Genomic DNA, 22,034 nt, shown 5'->3' on the forward strand with positions numbered 1-22,034 from the left:
CATGCTCTGGTTGTGGGTCTTCTTGCCTCCTTGATGATATTCATACATTCTGGTGGCAAGTTGGGGTAGCCAAATTCTAAGACTTCAGGAGCCAGATCGCCAGGTTGAGCTGTTTCGGACCTGGGTGCTGAATTTCGCCATGGCTCTGCGTTAAAAGTCTGGGTGTTAGCCGCAGTCTTTGATGCGGTACCACGGAAAGTTCTACTAGCGTGGTGTACCATGGCTGGCGTGCCCACGTCAGAGCAACCAGGATGAGTGTCATCGAGTGTTGCTTCAGCTTGCGTGCCACCAGCGGTATTAGAGGTGCTGGGGGAAAAGCGTACGCAAATCTGCCTGACCAGTTCATCCAAATCGCATTGCCCTGTGACTGCGGATGTGGGAACCTGGCGGCGAAGCTTTGGCATTTTGCGTTTTCTCTTGTGGCGAATAGGTCTATCTCTGGATGACCCCACTGCTGGAAGTACGGTTGGAGTACTGATGGATGTATCTCCCACTCGTGCATCTGGTGGCTGCGTCTGCTGAGCAGATCCGCCATCTGGTTGTCCTTGCCCGGGAGGTGTTCCGCCATGAGGAAGATGTTCCTCTGAATGGCCCACTTCCACATGCTCTGAGCCAGATGAGACAACTGTGGAGAGTGTGTTCCTCCCTGCTTCTGTATGTAGTACATGGCAGTCATGCTGTCCGTCCGGATCAACACGACCTTGTTGCACAGGTGTACTTTGAAAGCTTTTATTGCCATGAAGATTGCCATAAATTCCAGAAGGTTGATGTGCATCTTCTTCTGCTGTGTCGTCCATAGTCCCTGCACTGTGTAATCGAGTACATGAGCTCCCCATCCTTGAGCTCCCCATCCTTGGAGAGATGCGTCCGTCGTCAGTATTATCTGTGGTACAGGCTCTTGGAACGGTCGGCTCTTGCAAAGGTTTTGTGGGTTCCACCAATGCAGAGAGTTGTATGCCCGACCGCTCACCAACACTAGGTCTTTCCATTGTCCTTAAGCCTGATTCCACTGACGTGCCAAGCACTCCTGAAGCGGGCGCATATGTAGTCTCGCGTGCGGGACTATGAAGATGCAGGAGGCCATCATGCCTATCAACTGCATGAACACTCTTGCTGGAAGCGAGTGTTGGGGTCTGAATTTTTGTATCAGCAATTGCATGCTGTTTATCCTCACTGAATTTGGCTGTCTATTGTCGCGCCCAGGTACTGTCGCACGTGGGTGGGCTGAAGATGTGACTTTGGATAATTCAGCGAGAATCCCAGACTGTGAAGAAGATGAATGGTGTGGGACATGTGGCTGGCACACTGCTGGGCCGTCTTTGCTTGAATTAGCCAGTCGTCCAGATAAGGGTAGACATGTATGTGCTGTCTCCTTAGGTGTGCTGCTACTGTCGCCAGGCACTTTGTGAACACCCTGGGTGCCGTCGTTACTCCGAAAGGGAGAACTTTGAACTGATAATGTTGATCTTGAATAGTGAACCTGAGATACTTTCTATGTGATGGGTTTATGGGTATATGGAAATACGCATCTTTCAGATCTAGTGTTGCGAGGAAGTCTCCCTGACTGAGTAACGGTAGAACCTGATTTAAGGTGAGCATATGAAAATGCTCTGACAGAATGTATCCGTTTAGAGGCCTTAGGTCCAGTATGGGTCTGAGAGACCCGTCCTTTTTGGGTATTAAGAAATACAGAGAGTTCACCCCTGAGCCCTGGTCTCCTACAGGCACGAGCTCTATGGCTCCTTTTTGCAGCATGCTGACGACCTCCTGCTGCAATAAGTGTAAGTGCTCTGCGGACATAGGACGGTGTCTTGGTGGTATGTTGGGTGGAGTGGATGTCCGCTCTAGACAGTACCCATACTGGACAATGTCTCTCACCCACCTGTCTGTGGTGATGGATTTCCAGACCGGCAGGAACTGTTGCAGTCTTCCCCCGACAGGTGTTATATGGTCGGGGCAGTGACAGGGTGTCACTGTTTGTTATTGGCAGAGGATCTGGAATTGTTGTTTCCTCTTCCTCTGCCTTTGATGTTGTTTCCACAATATCCACCCCTGTTGTGTTTATTGTAGGTGGTTTGTGTACCTCCTTTATTATACTGTGTCTGCTGTGTGTTTTGGCCTCTTGAAGGTCCTCTATTATTGGAGCGACGAAAAGAGCCACCTCGAAACTGCTGTGACTGCAGAGCCCCCATAGACTTTGCAGTCTTGGTGTCTTTTTTAATCTTTTCAAGGGTGGTGTCAACCTCAGGTCCAAAGAAGTAGTCCGGGGTAACTGGCTGATTGAGGATAGTAGTTTGTATTTCTGGTTTGAATCCTGAGATTCTTAACCAGGCATGTCTTCTTAACATGACGCTAGTGTTAATGGCTCTGGCTGCAGTGTCAGCTGCGTCTAGCGCGCACTTGATAGAAGCATTGGTTATAAGCTTTCCTTCTTGGATTAGCAGCTCCCCTCCCTCCTTGTACTGATCTGGTAGGTCTTGCAACAGTGTTTCAAGGGTATCATAATGGGCCCTGTCATATCTGGCTAAGAGTGCCTGAGTGTTGGCAATGCGCCAGATGTTAGCTGCCTGCGCTGCCTCCCTTTTTCCTGAAGTTTCCAGTACTTTCGACTGTTTGTCAGGAGGAGGAGCATCACCTGTAGTCTGGGAGTTTGCTCTCTTACGTGCATTAGAAACAACTAATGAGTCCAATGGCAACTGTCCTCTTATATAAGTAGAGTCCACAGGTGCCGGTCTATATTTCTTTTCAATTCTAGGGTTTAAGACCCTTGCTCTGGTGGTCTCCTTAAAAATTTCATCAGCATGCTTAAGGACCCCTCTTAGCATGGGCAGAGTCTTGACGGTTCTTTCCGAAGTGGAAAAGGTGTCGACCAGAAAATCTTCCTCAATAGGGTCAGCATGTAGTTGCACATCATGGTTACCTGCCGCTCTTTCAATAAGGGCGTTAAAGGCAGTGGTGTTGAGGAAAATTAAATTTTTGGTCATGTTATGTTCCCTAGCGCGTACCCCACCGACTCCATGTACCGGCTTAAAGTGCATGTAACTTCCCTCCTGTGCCAGCTATGAAGACGCAAATACATTTGCGTCCACCGTTAACATGTCCTCTTTCAGATCCACCCTGAATGGATTATATAGTCCGTTCTTAAGTATGCTATGCCACCGTCTTTTTGTAGTACACTTTACATGTTTTCCTGCTCCAGCAGAGTAGGCCCTGAATTTCTGCCATCGAACCTCTTTTGTGGCTCCTGACTCTGGCAGCCTCTGCCCAGGCTACCTCTGTACCCGTGAACTCTGACTTACTTTCAGCGCGGCCCCTCGCGCTCAGCTCAAGCCTGCTTTCTGCCAAGACTGACTATAACCTTCGAGTTATCTGTTCCGCTCCCCGAGAATACATTCCTGCCTACTAGATCCTGTAAACATCCTCCCCAGCTGCAGAGCCAAAGGGCCGACCTGTCTCAATGCAAGTAATTCATAGCCTCTGTTGCCATGCTTCCACGGAAGGCCCCGTGCCCCACGCTTGACATGCAGCACTTAGGCGCTTATACACGCATCCACAGTTAGCATAGAATAGCTTCTGCCCTAGAGACCTTTTCGCCCAGATAGTATAGTTCCTAAACATCAGATATCAGATATGATAGAAGTACAAGTTGATCTGACATGCCAGACTTCTGTCTCTTTCCGTCAGTGTAAATGTCAAATCCCCTGCACCCCGTCAATCACACGTCATGCAGCTGCGCGCGCATCCAAGCTTCCGATTTTTGCTGACATCGCAACAATTCTGTTAGCACCACCCCTTGGTGCCACCCACTTGCGTCACCTATCAGTGACGTTTCTAGCACACACCTCTGGTTCACGCCTAGTTCACGCCTCTTGATTACGTATTAGTATCACGTGTATACTGTTATCTTGTCTTCTCTCAGCTGTTACGCCTCTTGCATTATTCTTTATGATATGAATTAAGTATATAAGCTATGTATTGTTAATAAACGAGAGCGCTCTATCCCTTCTGACACCCCTGTGGTGGTCAGAACATGATATCCTGATCAAGACCATTCCTTTATGAGGAATAAAACCCTTAGAAACTCTAACACCACGGACTCTGTCTTTTTTCATTCTGATTGAATTATTATTGATTAAGTACTTACCTGCATAGAAATTAAGAGAGTAAATTAATTATTTACGTCATTTTGGCGCCCGAATAGGGACCCCTCCCCCACCTCACGCGCCGGTTGGTGCGTTGCAAGCTATGTCCCCTGCCATCAGTTAGATGGAACATACGCGTACTGGCAGGATTTCCTGCATCTCCCTCTGACCCACGGAGGTGACGAAGACTGCGATCAGTGCCCAGACGAGGCGGTGAGGAGTGCGGAGGATCCCGACCAGAGCCTAGCCGAAAGAAGCAAGGTCCGAGGTGTCAAGAGGCCCACCAGGTTTCCGAAGTTTTCTGAAGTTTTCCGAAGTTTTCCGAAGTTTTCCGAAGTTTTCCGAAGTACCGAGTCGAGTCCAGTCGAGTTTTCCGAGGCCTTCTGTTTCCGTGCTTCCCGGTGAGTACCATTGCTGGGTCGTATCTAGACGGGTTTGGGTACGCAAGTCCGGTCTGCACTGTTTTTAGGCAGTGTATCTGTACTGTTTAGCAGTATATCTAGTATTCCGAATTTCTGCACTGTTACACCAGTGTATCTGTACTGTTGAGCAGTACATCCAGTATAGGGGGGTAGTCATCTATGTCTTCAATGTTCTTATGTGATTAATGTTGTGGTATGAATGTGACTGTTTAAACGTGTATTATTGTGTTTCTCGTATAACCTAGCTGTCAAAAGTATTAAGGAATAAGGATTGAACATTCAGTAATAAGTAAGCAAAATGCCGTTTTTCAACAAGTTAAAGCAGATAGGAACTAGGAAAGGGATACTGGAGGAAGAAATTCCTATTCCCCCTAGGGACACTCCCGGAAATTTTATGTACAACAAGCATGGCATAGATGCCATATTATATCTAGATTTATGGGCCGATTACACCAAACACCTAGACGAAAGACACAGATGGCCTGTCACCGGAACATGGGATGCCGAGTGCATCATGAGGGTAGAAGAAGCATTATGGAAAAAGAAAGCTAGACAATCTCAGAAGGACGCCATAGAATTTTGGCGTAAAGAATCACGTAAGCGTGCTGACAAAGCACTCCGTAGAGAAGACAGACTTAAAGAATCAGAGAAAGACCAAGAAAACGAATTAGTTACTGAAGGGATCCGAGTAAAAACAGAACAAATAGACCGTGCCCGAAATAATCTTGTAAACGGTATGTATCTTGCAGCAGATGGCACATCTGAAGCCCTATCAGAAATACCGAAAAACTTACCGACACCATTAGTTCCGACTAAAGTAATGCATAAAACTACTAAAGACATATTCCTAAATTCATATTTAGAGGATGTAGCACCAGCTTACACCAATCTGCCTGTTCGTGCCCTGCCTACTGACAGGGATGGGGGTGGCACTACGCCCCCAGATCATGTCCCGCCGGTACCGCGACAGACCTCCCCTGTTCCGCCAGCTCCGCCGCTTCCCGCACTCAAGACTGACCTACCGAAACAAGTCCTACCTGATCCTACTAAACGACAAATTCAAGTTCAGATACAGACTCCGCGGAGAGATAATGCCCAAGCATCCGCCTCAGGAGGTGCGACTGCGGGTCCTCAGACCCCGCCACCGACACACAGATTCAATTTAAGGGACACGCAGAATCCTTTCCAGTCTCCCCATTTAGTACAGTCTCCCCACTTGTCGCGTCTTGACGCATTAAAAGAAAACATGTCAGTTTGCAGATATGATCCAGTCCCCGGAAAAAACGATCTAATGATATTAGCATCACTACGATTAAGATCTGCCACCGATAGCTTGCTATGCTATGTAGGAATGAAGGAACGTCTCGACAGACTATATGAGTTTATACAGACAGGGAAAGACCCTGACAGTGTCAAAAATGCCATGCATAAACAGAAAGTTGACATTCAAGCCCAGATATTACGATTTTTCATAAATTGTCTAATAAGAGAACGAGACAGGCCCGAGACAGATCAAAGTGAATTAGACGGACTAAACAAGTGGGGTCAAAATATAGCCGAAGGAAAACATGATAGGGGGGCTTGCATAGCCAGTATGTCCCAGAAAATTAGAAAGGCAGTATTAACTGCACATCGGGAAGAGAATGATAAAGCTTCCTCCGAGGAGGAAGAAGAACATGAAGCACCAGGAAGGTCTACAGATACTATAGCGTATGTAGGTAAGGGAAACTACCTTAGGAAAGGTATTCGTCCGGAAAGCAAGAGAGTTCTTTTCTCTGCTTTAACAAATCCGAATTCTTCTGAACATCAGTTCCAGGAAACTGATAAAAGGCTTCGAGACCGAATGGGGTACCATGTACTCAATTCTATGGATGAACAGGAACTAGCCCGGTCAGCCGTGTTATGGGCCGAAAACGCAGACATATATAATGATGATACGTTAGTACAGACATTCTTGAACCTTTCCCCAGAAGAGCAGAAAATAGCAGGTGTATACATGATTCAGCACCTCCTCATCAAGTTCAGAAACAATCATTCCGATCCAGGGCCCTTACACGAAACATTAGAAGCACTACTCATGGATAGATGGAGAGGTTTCAGTACCAAATTAATACAAATAATTCTAGAACAACGACGTAAGTATAACACCTTCATAAGCTCTGAATATGTTCCCCCGCCGCCTCCAGAAAGGAAAACGTATCACATGCAATGCGGTAGTGGCATTGAGAGTCAGAACCCCTTACGAGAAGTACACCCAGTTATGGGTGCGGATCAAGTTTTGAAGCGTGTGTATGTTCACACACCACTGACTAAGTTAGAACTGTTAGAAATGAAGAAATTAGTCCCGTGTCACGATAAAGACCCTGCAGGTTTTCACAGAGAGCTCAAAGACATGTTACTGATGGGAGATTACACGTATGATGATATTATGAAAATGTTAAAAGTACTGTTGCCCACGGGCATCTACGAGAAATTAAAGGAAAAAGATTGGGAGGTGGGAGAGTCTAAGATAGCATGGGCAGAAATAGAAGACGAAGAAAGCAAACGAATCCCAGGGTTAGGCCTTGGGGATAGGACTAAAGCATTACCAGGTTTGATAGTACAGGTTTTGCCAAGATTATTGACAACTAGAAAGGAGGACTGGGACGCAATCTCGTCCTGTAAACAGAAACAAGATGAAGATACTAGTGACTTCTATTCCAGATTCGAGAAATGTTTCATTATAAATAGTGGCCTACAACCTAGTAGCGAGTCATATCCACACCTTTTTGTATCAAAATTAGTAGAGAATTCCCTACCGTTAGTCAAAAATAGAGTGTACAAAGTTGAAAGTACTTGGCAGGCAAATACGCCATCCCAGATGTTACAAATGTTACAATATCACCAGAACAGAATTAGGGAAGAACAAGATCAGGAACAGAAACGTATGAAAGACACGAAAATGAAAATGCTAGTAGCTCAGACAGTCCCAGCCGACGGTCAAAGAAAAGGTGGGGCCCAGACCAATCATTCTGCAGCTCCCGTTAAAGGGACATGTAATTACTGCAAGCAGCCAGGTCATTACGTACATGAATGTCCAGTCCTGAAACATAACATCGCGACAGGTAAAACTAAAGAAAGACCGCATCCGCCTAGACATGAACATGGTCATCAACAGACCTCACAGAACGAACAGCCAATGCAGAATACACAGCCTACGCATGCTCCACCCCACCCAACACAGACAGTAGCAGTACCGCAGCCACAGCCCATTGCCGCGACTCAGCAAGTCTCACAACAGATGTACCAGTATGCCCAATCTGCATATCCAGATTACCCCCGATACACATGAAACAGCCTAGAGAGGGAAAGTGATTTGCCTCTTATTGAAATTCCTGTAGATCAAGAAGGTCCTTATGTACACAGTCACGTATTAGGAAAAGACAGAAAGTTTTTAATTGACACAGGGGCAAGTCGCACTACAATCAGTCACAATGAAGTCCCAGGGGCACCCCTCTCAGGCTCACAGAATGTTTCCCTTGGTTTTTCAGGACAGCCTATTGTAAATGAAGTATCAGAACCAGTACCATTAGCTGTGGGTCCATTATCCCGAGTTACAGATTTGTTACTTACGAAATCATGTCCAGAAAATCTGTTAGGAATTAAAACACTGAAGGCTCTAGGAGCTATAATATGCTGTTCCCCGGAGGGAGTCAGACTCTTTCTACGGGATTTCAAGGGTCATTATGTTTTACGTGATTTTGATGTCAGATTGAAAAATGTACCAGATCACTTATGGGCAAAAGGCCCAGCTGATGTAGGTTGTATGCATATCACTCCATATCGTGTTACACTCAAGACAGGAGTTGTCCTACCCAGAATCAGACAATACAAGTTACCACCCGATGCTGTAGTGGCTTTACTGAAAATCATTGAAGAGCTTATTGCCCAGGGGGTGGTCGTAGAGACCGACTCCAATATCTGTAATTCACCCATCATTCCAATTCTTAAACGTACAGACCGCAATGCACCGCCAGTATATCGGCTGGTGATTGATCTTCGAGAGCTGAACAAATGCATTGTACCACAGTATCCCGTGGTCCCCGATATCTCCTCCCTGTTAACTGCTATTGATTCAGAAGCAACGTTCTTTACTGTAATAGACCTCAAGAACGCTTTCTTCAGTGTACCTATTGATCCGGAGAGCCAATATCTCTTCGGATTCAGTTTAAATGGACGAAGTTTCAAATTTTCCCGCGCACCTCAAGGATTTACAGAAAGCCCCAGCATCTATAGTCAAGCACTGAAAAGACAACTAGATTGTATTCAAATGCCAGTTAATACCGCTTTACTGCAATACGTCGATGATCTGCTGATCACCGCACGAAGTGAGCCCGAATGTGAACAAGCATCGTTAACAGTTTTGCATTTCCTGGCCGACAAGGGACACAAGGTGTCTCCTTCGAAGCTACAATTCTGTGTTCAGCAAGTTGTGTACTTGGGTCACTTGCTGTCCAAAGTGGGGAGACAGCTCACTCCCGATCGCATTCAGTTAATTGTAAATATGCCACGACCCCAGACACAAAAGGAAGTGCGGGCCTTCATAGGCCTCACCTCGTACTGCAGACAATGGATTCCTCAATATGCATTTCTAGCTAAACCACTCATCCAGTTAACGACGCAGGAGGTAGCAACTTCCATTGCCCTCCCTTGGACTCAGGAACACACACAAGCCTTTGAGGAATTAAAGAAAGCTTTATGCCAAGCACCAGTTTTAGCGACACCATGTTACAGCAAACCGTTTACACTTTTTGTTACAGAACGCGATGGTACAGCATTGTCTGTCCTCACTCAAGATCAAGCAGGTTCACATAAGCCTTGCGCTTATTTTTCAAGTACATTGGATTCAGTAGCCCAGGCACTCCCTGCGTGCTTAAAGTCAGTAGCAGCAACAGCGTTAGCCATCAGACAAAGCGATTCAATTGTTCTAGGTCATCAGTTAACAGTACAAGTCCCACATTCTGTAGAGGTTCTGTTAAACAGAACCCAGACTCAACACTTGACTATAGCACGACTGACAGGTTACGAGTTGACATTGTTCCAGCCACACATAGAAATCAGACGCTGCAGTATCCTGAACCCAGCAACACTGTTACCTACAGTTATGACAGATCCAGCTCCGCATGATTGCATAGAGATCATTAATGCAGTAACAAAGCCCCGACGAGATTTAACAGATATTCCATTGACAAACCCAGACCTGACACTTTATGTAGATGGTTCATGCATGAGAACAAGTACAGGAGAGTTAGTGGCCGCGTATGCAGTGACCACTGAAACTGAAGTTAAAGAAACACATCGTATTGATACACTGTCTGCTCAAGCGGCAGAGCTCATCGCTCTGACCCGAGCCTGTATTCTAGCCAAGAACAGAAATGTCAACATATACACAGATTCCCGTTATGCGTTCGGAGTCGTACACGACTTCGGCATGCTGTGGCAAGAACGAGGTTTTTTGACCTCTCATGGTGCCAAGATACAACACGGTCCTCTCATTCAAGCACTGTTAGAAGCAATACATCTGCCTTCAGCCATATCCGTCATGAAGTGTAAGGCACATACTAAAGTCACCGATTCTGTTTCCCAGGGTAACGACCTGGCAGATCAGACAGCAAAACATACAGCACTGACTCACACTCAGACAAATGATACGACAAAGACAACAGATCCGACAAACTGTATGACAGTCAGGGATCCCACACTAGATGTTATTGACATTCAGACACATGCTACTCCAGAAGAAATAAAGAAATGGATTGAACTAGGAGGGATCCAGACAGATCAAGGTTGGATGACGAAGGGAAAATCTACATGGTTTCTCCCTGACTCTATGGTTCAAGTCATGATAAATACAGCACATAGTCCTGCACATCTAGGAGAGAAAGCAATGTTAGACAGTTTGCAAAATCTCTGGAACAATAAACACTTACGAGCAGCAGCAAAACAGAAAGTGCGTACTTGCATGATCTGTTGTCAGTTCAATCCAGGTAAAAGTGTCCCTGTAGAGCAAGGTGGATTTCATCCTCCCGATCACCCTTTTGAAGTCCTCCAGATGGATTATATCCAGATGGACCGTTGTCGAGGATTTAAATATGTTCTTGTAGTTGTCTGTGCTCTGTCCCGCTGGACCGAAGCATACCCAGTCTCAGATTACACTGCTCCGACCACTGCCAAGCAGTTGGTTCGTGAATTCTTCCCACGATACGGCCTGCCTCGTGTCGTGTACTCAGATAACGGTCAGCCATTCTCATCTGCCTTAATGAAAGAAGTTTCTTTATTACTGGGATACCAGTGGAAGTTCCATTGTGTCCGACATCCAGAAGCCGCAGGCCTTGTTGAGAGGCATAACCAGACACTAAAGATCCGCCTTGCCAAAATATGTCAGGAGAAAGGGGTCGACTGGATAGTCGCCCTGCCAGTGGCACTATTCTACATGAGAATGGTTGCCCATTCGAGATCAGGGCTATCGCCGTACGAGGTGGTCTTTGGAAGACCACCGAATATGTGGGGGACGCCCATTCCAAAAAAGATTACTGATGTTGATTCTAACATGTTGACAGATTACCTTGCCTCCTTGATGTCTGCACTCCAATCATGTCGTTCACAGGTTGCCGCAGCCTTCCCTGACAACACTGATGTAAAGCCACACGACGTCCGTCCTGGTGATACGGTACTCGTCCGAAATTTCGACAGAAAAAGTCCGCTGGAGCCCCGCTGGAAGTCTCCGAAGACCGTACTGCTTACAACAAGGATGGCCGTGAAAATCGAAGGAAGAAAGGGGTGGGTCCACACGAGTCATATAAAAAAAATTTCTGGACTGAAACCTGACCGAGACTCGTCCACCCCCACCAAAGACTGTGTTGAACAAAAAGACTTTACAGAATCTGAACGAGAAAAAACTCCTCAAGAAAATTATCACATGAAATTACGATCTAGCAAGTCAGACAGTTTAATTGTTTAAGTCCTCCCCTAGGTGAATCGGTTAAATAGTCTCTGACATGTATCCCCTAGATCGAGATAGAGAGAGAGAGAGAGAAGCAAAGAAACGTACATATTGTAAATCACTTCGTAGTCACTGCATAGTGACACTAATAATCATGTTTATTCTCAGTGTTTTAATTATCATTACTAGCATCCTATTGCCTATCTATTACCCTATTTTCAAGCGTGAACAATCTGCTTACAATGTATCTGCTGAACACACTTTTAGTGAGTTACCTCCTCACGAGCTTTCCTACAGACTTGCGCTGCGCAACAACACATTCATTAGTATGTTACATCATTCTCATCAAACTAACAATGCTACAAATTGCTGGATATGTGGCCGACTCCCTCCCTATCAGAATTTCAAGGGAGCTCTGCCTCTCTTTCCGTACCCGTTCACTCACAATGGCTCCTGCGGAGCATGGTTTAAAATAATTAATTCTGTAGATCCTGATATTGCTGTTTTCGGTGGGGGTTGGGTTTGGGGAAACCTGAACTTGGTCCTGCTCGACGCCTGTTACCCAGATAAGGAGGGACTCCCCACTAGAATAGGAACTGATCTAGAAAATGAAGTATATGGATTAGGTAATTATACAATTAGCCTTATGATTCTCACTGTCGAATCCGAAGCCATCCCAGTTCCACCCATTATGTCAGTACTGCCAGTCACTGGTGAATTATGTATCAAGAAGAAAGGTTCAGTACACTTAGGTCATAGTAAATGCACTACTGTGGTCGAATTCAGTGATCATGGAAGATCGTCTTTTAAAGCTATCAGTCACTCTTACTTTGTTTGTGGTCATACCGCATACATTCGTCTACCTCCAGATTGGGATGGTACCTGTTATATTGCATTCCTTCTGCCACCTGTTTTTCTAGCTCCTCCTGATTACCATAGAAATACCAATCTAGTAAAGAATAGACCCAGAAGAGACATCCCACTTGTCGACTACACAGAAACGGCATGGGAACAGTACACCGATTTTAATAAAGGATTCTTTTTCTTTTTAGGCCCTGTCCAGAATAGTAAATTAATACGCAGATTAACTAGAACACTTGAAGCAGTAGTAAATGAAACTGCCTCCGCCTTAGGTAACCTAACAGAAGAGCAGTCCGCCATGCGGGTTGTTGTCCTTCAGAATCGTCTTGTAATTGACGTCATCTTGGCAGATAGAGGTGGAGCCTGTAAGGTCATCGGGTCAAGTTGCTGTGTTTTCATACCACAAAACGCACCATCTGTATATCAAGCTATCACCCGTCTTCATAAAATTGCAAATCAGATACATCAGAATCCAGGCACCTGGACTTGGTCCGGTTGGTTCTGGACAACATTAACAGCTTGGGGATGGAAGATCCTATCCTTCCTAGGCATTGGCCTAGTCCTAGTATTCAGTTGCTGCCTGTGCCTGCAGTGTGGGCCAGCGATTTGTGGACTGTGTGCCACCTCTTGTATTGAACACTCCAGTTTTCTCTCAAAACGTAATCGAAAGAAAGAAGAACAAATGATGTTGCAAGAACAGACTGATCGATTCATGAGAATCGATATATCATGAAGGGTCCGTAGGGAACAAGGAGGGAATGAGGAAAATTAAATTTTTGGTCATGTTATGTTCCCTAGCGCGTACCCCACCGACTCCATGTACCGGCTTAAAGTGCATGTAACTTCCCTCCTGTGCCAGCTATGAAGACGCAAATACATTTGCGTCCACCGTTAACATGTCCTCTTTCAGATCCACCCTGAATGGATTATATAGTCCGTTCTTAAGTATGCTATGCCACCGTCTTTTTGTAGTACACTTTACATGTTTTCCTGCTCCAGCAGAGTAGGCCCTGAATTTCTGCCATCGAACCTCTTTTGTGGCTCCTGACTCTGGCAGCCTCTGCCCAGGCTACCTCTGTACCCGTGAACTCTGACTTACTTTCAGCGCGGCCCCTCGCGCTCAGCTCAAGCCTGCTTTCTGCCAAGACTGACTATAACCTTCGAGTTATCTGTTCCGCTCCCCGAGAATACATTCCTGCCTACTAGATCCTGTAAACATCCTCCCCAGCTGCAGAGCCAAAGGGCCGACCTGTCTCAATGCAAGTAATTCATAGCCTCTGTTGCCATGCTTCCACGGAAGGCCCCGTGCCCCACGCTTGACATGCAGACACTTAGGCGCTTATACACGCATCCACAGTTAGCATAGAATAGCTTCTGCCCTAGAGACCTTTTCGCCCAGATAGTATAGTTCCTAAACATCAGATATCAGATATGATAGAAGTACAAGTTGATCTGACATGCCAGACTTCTGTCTCTTTCCGTCAGTGTAAATGTCAAATCCCCTGCACCCCGTCAATCACACGTCATGCAGCTGCGCGCGCATCCAAGCTTCCGATTTTTGCTGACATCGCAACAATTCTGTTAGCACCACCCCTTGGTGCCACCCACTTGCGTCACCTATCAGTGACGTTTCTAGCACACACCTCTGGTTCACGCCTAGTTCACGCCTCTTGATTACGTATTAGTATCACCTGTATACTGTTATCTTGTCTTCTCTCAGCTGTTACGCCTCTTGCATTATTCTTTATGATATGAATTAAGTATATAAGCTATGTATTGTTAATAAACGAGAGCGCTCTATCCCTTCTGACACCCCTGTGGTGGTCAGAACATGATATCCTGATCAAGACCATTCCTTTATGAGGAATAAAACCCTTAGAAACTCTAACACCACGGACTCTGTCTTTTTTCATTCTGATTGAATTATTATTGATTAAGTACTTACCTGCATAGAAATTAAGAGAGTAAATTAATTATTTACGTCAGTGTCCTCAGTAGGAGATGTTTTTACATTGTATGTATGTGTGTCAGGGGCATTCTGGGGATCCCCTGAGTCAGCTGGGTCTGCCAATGGTTGGTTCTGATAGTCGGGATCAGTGTCCACATGATAAGTGGCATCCTCATTATCGTCATCCCCTGCATCCACATCTGAGTATGTGGGTGAAAAAGACTGAGGTTCTTGTCCATAGGATTGCAGAGGTTCCACAAGACCTGGTGATGTGGTTGAATCCCTCTTCTTCTTTAATGGAATCTAATATGACTCCATGGGTGTTTCTGGTATTATTTTCCTCTTATACATGGATAGTCTACCAGTGTCCGAGTCGATGAACTGTCTCGACTCCTGTTCTTCAGGCTCTTCTGTAGCCCCTAGTCCCATCAACACTCCTTTAATGGCTCCGATACCTTTTTTCGGTTCGAACATCTTCGGTCGCACCATCGGTGGCAACACAAATTTGATTGGTGTCGATGCGGTCTGAATTTTTCCGACCAACTTCGGGGTTGGGGCCTTCTTCGGTCCGACCGTCGTAGCCCTTTCTTTGATGCGTTGGAGTGACTCCGACACCTGTTTGGATACGAATGGGGTCGGCTTTGTCCACTCGACAGGGTCCTTGGAGCCAGTCTTTGTCTTGGTCTCGGGCCTTGTCCGAGGATCGACCCCCTCTCTCGGTTCGAGCCTCTTGTCTGTCGACTCTCTTTGGCGCCGACTTCGGCGGTTCGACAGCCTTGACCTTGGTCTTCAGTGCCCCAACCTTCGGCTCGATGACCTTTTTGAACTTCTCGGTATCAATGGCCTTCTTCTGTTTCTTCGGCTCCGAGGGGTTTGAGGCCTTGGAACCGACCAGAGTCAGCTGCACTTTTGGTTTCGTTTTTGGTAGTGATGCTTTCGGTTTCGATTTCTTTGGATCGACCGATGGCATTGTCGATACCGATGGCTCTTTATATATGTTCGTAGCCGGGCCTTTATGCGGGGCTGTAGAACGATTTGATAGATCTTGGGTAAGGCCTTGTGGCGATCCCTCGACCTGAGCCTTATCGAGTGCTTCATCGTCGGCCCCCGTATCGACGGTTGGGCCTAGCTCCTCGCCTGAGCTATCTTCTATGGCCCCAAGGGCCTCTGCGTCGTCTCCTACCTCCTCGACGACGTTTTTGTCTTCTTCCAATATCTCTTCATCTTCGGCGTCATACTCGGAGTCATGCTCCGAAACAGGATCCGAGTGTTCTTCCCGATCCTCCAGGTCAATGACATCTTCGTCTTCGGTCCCGAAGATGTTTTCTGGATTAGGCGCTGATCTCTGCGACTCTAATCGAGCCGCGCGTCGAATCCGAAGAGTTTTCTTCAACCTGAACCGGGCACAGGCCATACAGTTGGCTTCGTTGAGATCCGGGGACAGGCACTGGTTGCACACCGGGTGGACATCGATGTGCGGGTATTTTGCATTGCAAAGTGGACACCTCTTGAATGGGCTTCTTTCCATCGTAGATCGAAGATCGGGTCGAGTGTGGAAAAAAACCCGTCTGATTCCTCGATGTCCTCTCGAAGCAAAGTTATTGGTACCGAACTAAATGAATACCGACGCTGTCGAAAGCCTTTTGGCTTTGTAGAAAGTTTTCCTAACTTGAGCTAAGATAGTAACATCCGAACCCAATGGCGGAAAAAAACAATCTGAGGATGGAGGGGATGCCCATGCGCACTGTAGTCCAGGGGAGGAGTCACCTATCTCGTGATACTTCGAAGACTCTTCCAGGACAACAATGTGCAATCATCCGGACCCAACACTAGGCGGCGATCTATGCACAGATATGAATTCAGCAGCCCACATGCCTCGAACCTATAGAAACCAATGTTTTGTTGTTGTCTATACTTCTAACTTAGCAGTGGAGTTTTGGGAGGGAGGGTGATAAGCGACAACCGGAGCATCATGAAGACTGCAATCTGGTCTACTGTAGAGAAGCTGTAAGGGAAAGAAGAAGAGTCTGGGATATTAAAGTAGAGTGCACATGCATGCTCTGAAAACAAAACCATGCACTCCCATTGAGTGGTAAAGCACTAAAAAAAAAGTAGTTACATGACATCAACAGAGCAAGATTCTACCCTAGCCAGCCAATCAAAAGCAGTGGTAGCTTCTCAGCTCTGGCAGAGGAGCGTCGCCCCACTGCTTTCAATCAGAGCTGGAAGAGGAAACATAAAATGATAATAACTATAGGTTATTATAATTTTATGCTTCCTGCTGCTTTGCAGTCAGGCGGGTGGGCTGCTCTGCTCTCTGAGCTGCATTACAGCCTGCATTGAGAAGAAGCCCAGGCTCCCATTCCCTGGTTGAGCGTCCAACCAGGACTCTCAAAACCAATCACAACGCTGCATTGCAGCATTGTGATTGGTTAAGAGAGCTTGGGTGCCTATCAATCACAATGCTGCAATGTAGCGTTGTGGTTGGACAGTGGAGCTTGGCTGTGCTTCTGTCCGACACGGAGAAGAGCAGGGGCTGAGATGCGGGGCCAGGCACAATGGTAAATGTATTTAGTTATGATTTTTTTTAAAAATGTATATGCATGACCCCCATCCCCCGCCCAACCCGCGACATGCCTGCCTCTCCACCTGCAAGCCATGCCAGACGTTGCTGATCAAAAGCAAGGGTAAAATAGATATGTTCCAGGGCAGGTACACAAAGAATTGGGAGCAAAACAAACAATAAGAAGAAACAACTGAGATTGATGAGAAAGCCACCTAATCATATGCAGGGGTAAACTCTGTGGAATATTGTGGAGCTGTCTATAGCAAGACTGTAGAAATGGAAAAGGTGTCAAGAATATGTGTGGGGGTATATCACACAAAAAAAGACAATAATGTAGTGGGGTTGTCCATAAGTGCTTACCTTGCATTGCCAATACCATTGCACTGGGAACAAGGCTCATTCCTTCGAAATCTAGATCCATTGCACACCACGCACAATACCTGTGCAAAACACACACAAAGGAGTTAAGCCTAATCATTCCTGATGCTGCAGCAGTTTCCTACTTCTCTCAAAGCTTTTGGATTGAAACTATCTTGCTTTTGATCTGAACAATAACATCATATTCCCTTGTAAACCACTAAACAAGCTACCTTCTGCAAGGATCTCTACAACTACAGTGAATACTCAGAGACAATTTTCATTAACCGCATGCGCACTAGCGGGTTTTCCCGCTGCGCGCTGAAGATTCGAAAATCCCGCGTTACGTGACAAAGCCAGCTCGTCATGCGCGCAGCGCAGGTAACGCCCATGACGAGCTGGCTTTGTCATCTGCGTCAAAGGGGTTACTTATTTTGCAAACTCAGGTTCCTGTTAGCCCTGTTAGTTTTGCATCATCCATAAGGCGCCCATTATGAGCCTGCAAGAGGCCTTTACTGGTCAATGCAGGAGCATCAAGAGAAGATGGATGAAGATACAGCCTTAGTAGCAAAGTAGAAAACACAGTGCAATAGGAGACCTTTCAAGTGTCAACTTTTAGCGTTTCACTAGAAAAAAATATGGACTTATATTAATGTATTTATTTATTTGCAGTTTAACGTAATATGGACCATACCCACGGAACATCAGAGTCTTTTACAGATCGTAAATGATACAACTTACAGTTTATCCAACTTTGCATCAATAGATGAACTTATTGAGCTGTGCAAGGAGTGCAGGAATAAACTTTAAGCTAGAAAGAATGCAAAAAAACATACAGTACAATAGTGCAAGAGAGCAACCCATTGTGAGAGTGGCTGCACTGTAGGCTCTATAAAGTATAATCAAAACAGCAAATTGTTCTAGTAAAATATACAACTAGAGCGTTTTATCCAGGGTTCGGCGAAGGCCAGCCGTGCACGCATTCAGACCAGGAAGGCTTTCATAGAGGGGAATGCTGTACCAAGAACCATCTCTGCTCCGTTCTGATTGTTCCATAGGAGAGTTTTGTCCTGATAGGGAGAGGTATAGAATTCCATATCCTGAATATGCATGCTGAGAATAATTGCATGTTCTTTTTATACATGAGATTGGAGTTTCTAGAAGCAAGCTATCCAATGGAGTAACTCGGCTGAGTTAAAACTCTAATGCAGTTTGCTCCACGCTTCTACCACCCTCTTGAAAAAGTTAAATTTTACTGATTTTTTTTCGGGTGCACAAGCAATACATTAAAAAAATAATCTATTCTCCTTAAACTCGATCCCCTAAAGATCAACTGGGTGATCTGTAGCATTCTCTGCCAGAAAGAGTTGAGGCCCTTGATTCCTGCCTTATGTCTCCACCCTTTGATGATTTCATCCACCCCTTTCCACCATGAGGTCCATTTGACATGGAAACATCACTCCACTTAGCGCCCCACTTGAGTTCTGCCTATCCTAGGTCTACCTGTTGTAACATCCAGCTCAACAATTGCCCGTATTTAATATAGTCCTGTAGGATTAAATAGGGTTTAACCTGAAGCTCAAGAAAACTGTTCATGGTGTTGAAATCCCTATATTCCCCATAGTTCTTAGACTACTAGTTATCCAATGAATAAAACTTGTCTCCATAATTTCTGCAGAGAACATAGAGTTTTCAAAAAGAGCGGTGGCTCTGGTATATATTGGTGTGTGCAATTGCTATCAAGGGTGTATTACATCTAATGTTGCACTTCTTTCAGCTTATGTCTATTTTTTTTAATTGATGTAATTTGAATGGCTATCCTTTTAGTGTGTGGGGCAAAATCAATTCTAAAATACACACTTTGATGAATTTTGAAGACGATTCTATTCAGAAGTTTGAGGATGCTTCCTATGACGATTTTGCACTTTGTATTTACTGTAGACACTCTTAAAAAGTTACAAGGTGTTTTTATAGTCTTACACATTTGAAGAGCTGTCATACAGATGCATCATAAATAGGACGACTTGGGACAGCACCTGAATTAAAAAACAGTGGGGATAGGAGGACTTGGAGTACCACCTGAATACAAAAACAGTGGAGATAGAAGGATTTGGAGTAGCACCTGAATACAAAAACAGTGGAGATAGGAGGACTTGGAGTGCCGCCTGAATACAAAAACTGTGGGGGTCGGATGACTTGGAGTGCCACCTGAATACAAAAACAGTGGGGGTAGGAGGACTTGGAGTACCACCTGAATACAAAAACAGTGGAGATAGGAGGACTTGGAGTACCACCTGAATACAAAAACAGTGGGGGTAGGAGGACTTGGAGTGCCGCCTGAATACAAAAACTGTGGGGGTAGGAGGACTTGGAGTGCCACCCGAATACAAAAACAGTGGGGGTAGGAGGACTTGGAGTGCCACCTGAATACAAAAACAGTGGGGGTAGGAGGACTTGGAGTACCACTTGAATACAAAAACAGTGGGGGTAGGAGGACTTGGAGTACCACCTGAATACAAAAACTGTGGGGGTCGGATGACTTGGAGTGCCACCTGAATACAAAAACAGTGGGGGTAGGAGGACTTGGAGTAGCACCTGAATACAAAAACAGTGGAGATAGGAGGACTTGGAGTGCCGCCTGAATACAAAAACTGTGGGGGTCGGATGACTTGGAGTGCCACCTGAATACAAAAACAGTGGGGGTAGGAGGACTTGGAGTACCACCTGAATACAAAAACAGTGGAGATAGGAGGACTTGGAGTACCACCTGAATACAAAAACAGTGGGGGTAGGAGGACTTGGAGTGCCGCCTGAATACAAAAACTGTGGGGGTAGGAGGACTTGGAGTGCCACCCGAATACAACAACAGTGGGGGTAGGAGGACTTGGAGTGCCACCTGAATACAAAAATAGTGGGGGTAGGAGGACTTGGAGTGCCACCTGAATACAAAAACAGTGTGGGTAGGAGGACTTGGAGTACCACTTGAATACAAAAACAGTGGGGGTAGGAGGACTTGGAGTACCACCTGAATACAAAAACAGTGGGGGTAGGAGGACTTGGAATACCGCCTGAATACAAAAACTGTGGGGGTCGGAGGACTTGGAGTGCCACCTGAATACAAAAACAGTGGGGGTAGGAGGACTTGGAGTGCCATCTAAATACAAAAACAGTGGGGGTAGGAGGACTTGGAGTGCCACCTGAATACAAAAACAGTGGGGGTAGGAGGACTTGGAGTGCCACCTGAATACAAAAACAGTGGGGGTAGGAGGACTTGGAATACCACCTGAATACAAAAACTGTGTGGGTAGGAGGACTTGGAGTACCACCTGAATACAAAAACAGTGGGGGTAGGAGGACTTGGAGTACCGTCTGAATACAAAAACAGTGGGGATAGGAGGACTTGGAGTAGCACCTGAATACAAAGACAGTGGGGGCGGGGTAGTCAGATTGAAAGAGGAAGAGATTTCGACATCTTATGTAGTGAAGACCAGGACAAATGTGTTGTTGTTGTTTTTGCTTTGTGAACCAAGTTATCTCTTGGCTACCCAGTTCTTGGCATTTTAATGAGCAGCTCCCACAGGAAAAAGAGAGCTTTTTGATTTGGTGTGTTGGTAGTTTTGGCTTTTTTGATTAAACAACAAATAAAGTACAAGATTTGAATAAGATGCTGGTCTGTAGGCAGAGCAAAGTTACTTTGGCAAGGGCTGAGTAATGTGGCCAACCCTGGCCATGCTTCCTAGGGCATTTAACAATTTGAGCAATCCTGGTCAGTTTTCCATGTAGCGGTCTCAAGGAGGACCAGGGAAGCCAATGAGTAGGTCATTACGTCATAAAGGTAATAGAGGATCATGGATTTTACCAGGTCTGGAAGTTAGTTTATGGCACATATCACATGGTGTTGCAGACAAAGGATGGCTCCAACAATGCATCTTGTGTTTTTTGGTTTTGAATGGCTGGTTAGGAGTCAATTCAAAAGACAAATAATGTGTTACTAGCGGTGGTGCTAGGAGAGAAAGCGTAGTCTCTAGTCATTCACAAGCATGGTGATTTTATTTGTAAGAAGAACAAAACCAATCTTGGTTGTAGAGGAAGAAACCATATATCTATATCTTTATATCGGAACAGCAGCCTTCTAATCTGAACAATGCAGGAGTAGAAAACAGGTATAATTCGATGCCATTGCCATATTGGAGTATGAAAAATACGTGCATGAGTAGAAAAAAAGCAATAAAGCCTCCAAATAAGGGTTGAAGGGCTTGGGTGTTCTAAGATTGGATGCGACAATAGGTGATTTGATCCTCTACAAGTGAGCGTATGCAATCTGATAAGAATGAGGAGAAAGAACTCCAATCAGTTGTGCTCAGGTAGTGAACTATGTTTGGTGGCCTGCCATGTCGAAGGTTGGGACGAGGTCCACTGGATTAGCTGACCGGTGCCTCTATGATTACACTGGGATAAAAAGAGTTCTCCAGGATACTTTCTGAATTTTACAAGGAAGTGAGGTGCTCCAGTGTCTGTTTGGAGTTTAACAGCAAATGACTTTTAACTTATTTTCCCACATGAGTGAGTAATCAGGGAGGCACGTGCCAAGTTCGAGAAGTATATTTAGGAGGTGAAGAATGTATTCAATTTCAGAGAGGCATAAGCATGATTGAAAATGTGGACAACCAGTGTTGTCATCCTCATAGGAAGTGGCTACTGTGAGTGAGGTGGTATTGGACTAGTCAGGTGGTTTATATAAGTGAATGGACAACCA

The 22,034-nt window shown here is 45.6% G+C and overlaps 1 protein-coding gene across 1 annotated transcript in view; it reads right to left on the reverse strand.

Annotated features, from left to right (window-relative positions):
• Nucleotides 1–22,034, reverse strand: part of LOC147692971 (protein SSUH2 homolog) — a 159,828-nt gene that overhangs the window by 38,967 nt on the left and 98,827 nt on the right. The window contains exon 9 of the mRNA XM_086939220.1: nucleotides 17,282–17,361. Within this exon, the coding sequence (XP_086795346.1) occupies nucleotides 17,282–17,361 (80 nt within the window). The remainder of the gene's footprint in view (nucleotides 1–17,281; nucleotides 17,362–22,034) is intronic.

The sequence above is a fragment of the Lissotriton vulgaris genome, chromosome 9 (genome assembly GCF_964263255.1).
Source record: "Lissotriton vulgaris chromosome 9, aLisVul1.2, whole genome shotgun sequence".
Lineage (NCBI taxonomy): Eukaryota > Metazoa > Chordata > Amphibia > Caudata > Salamandridae > Lissotriton > Lissotriton vulgaris.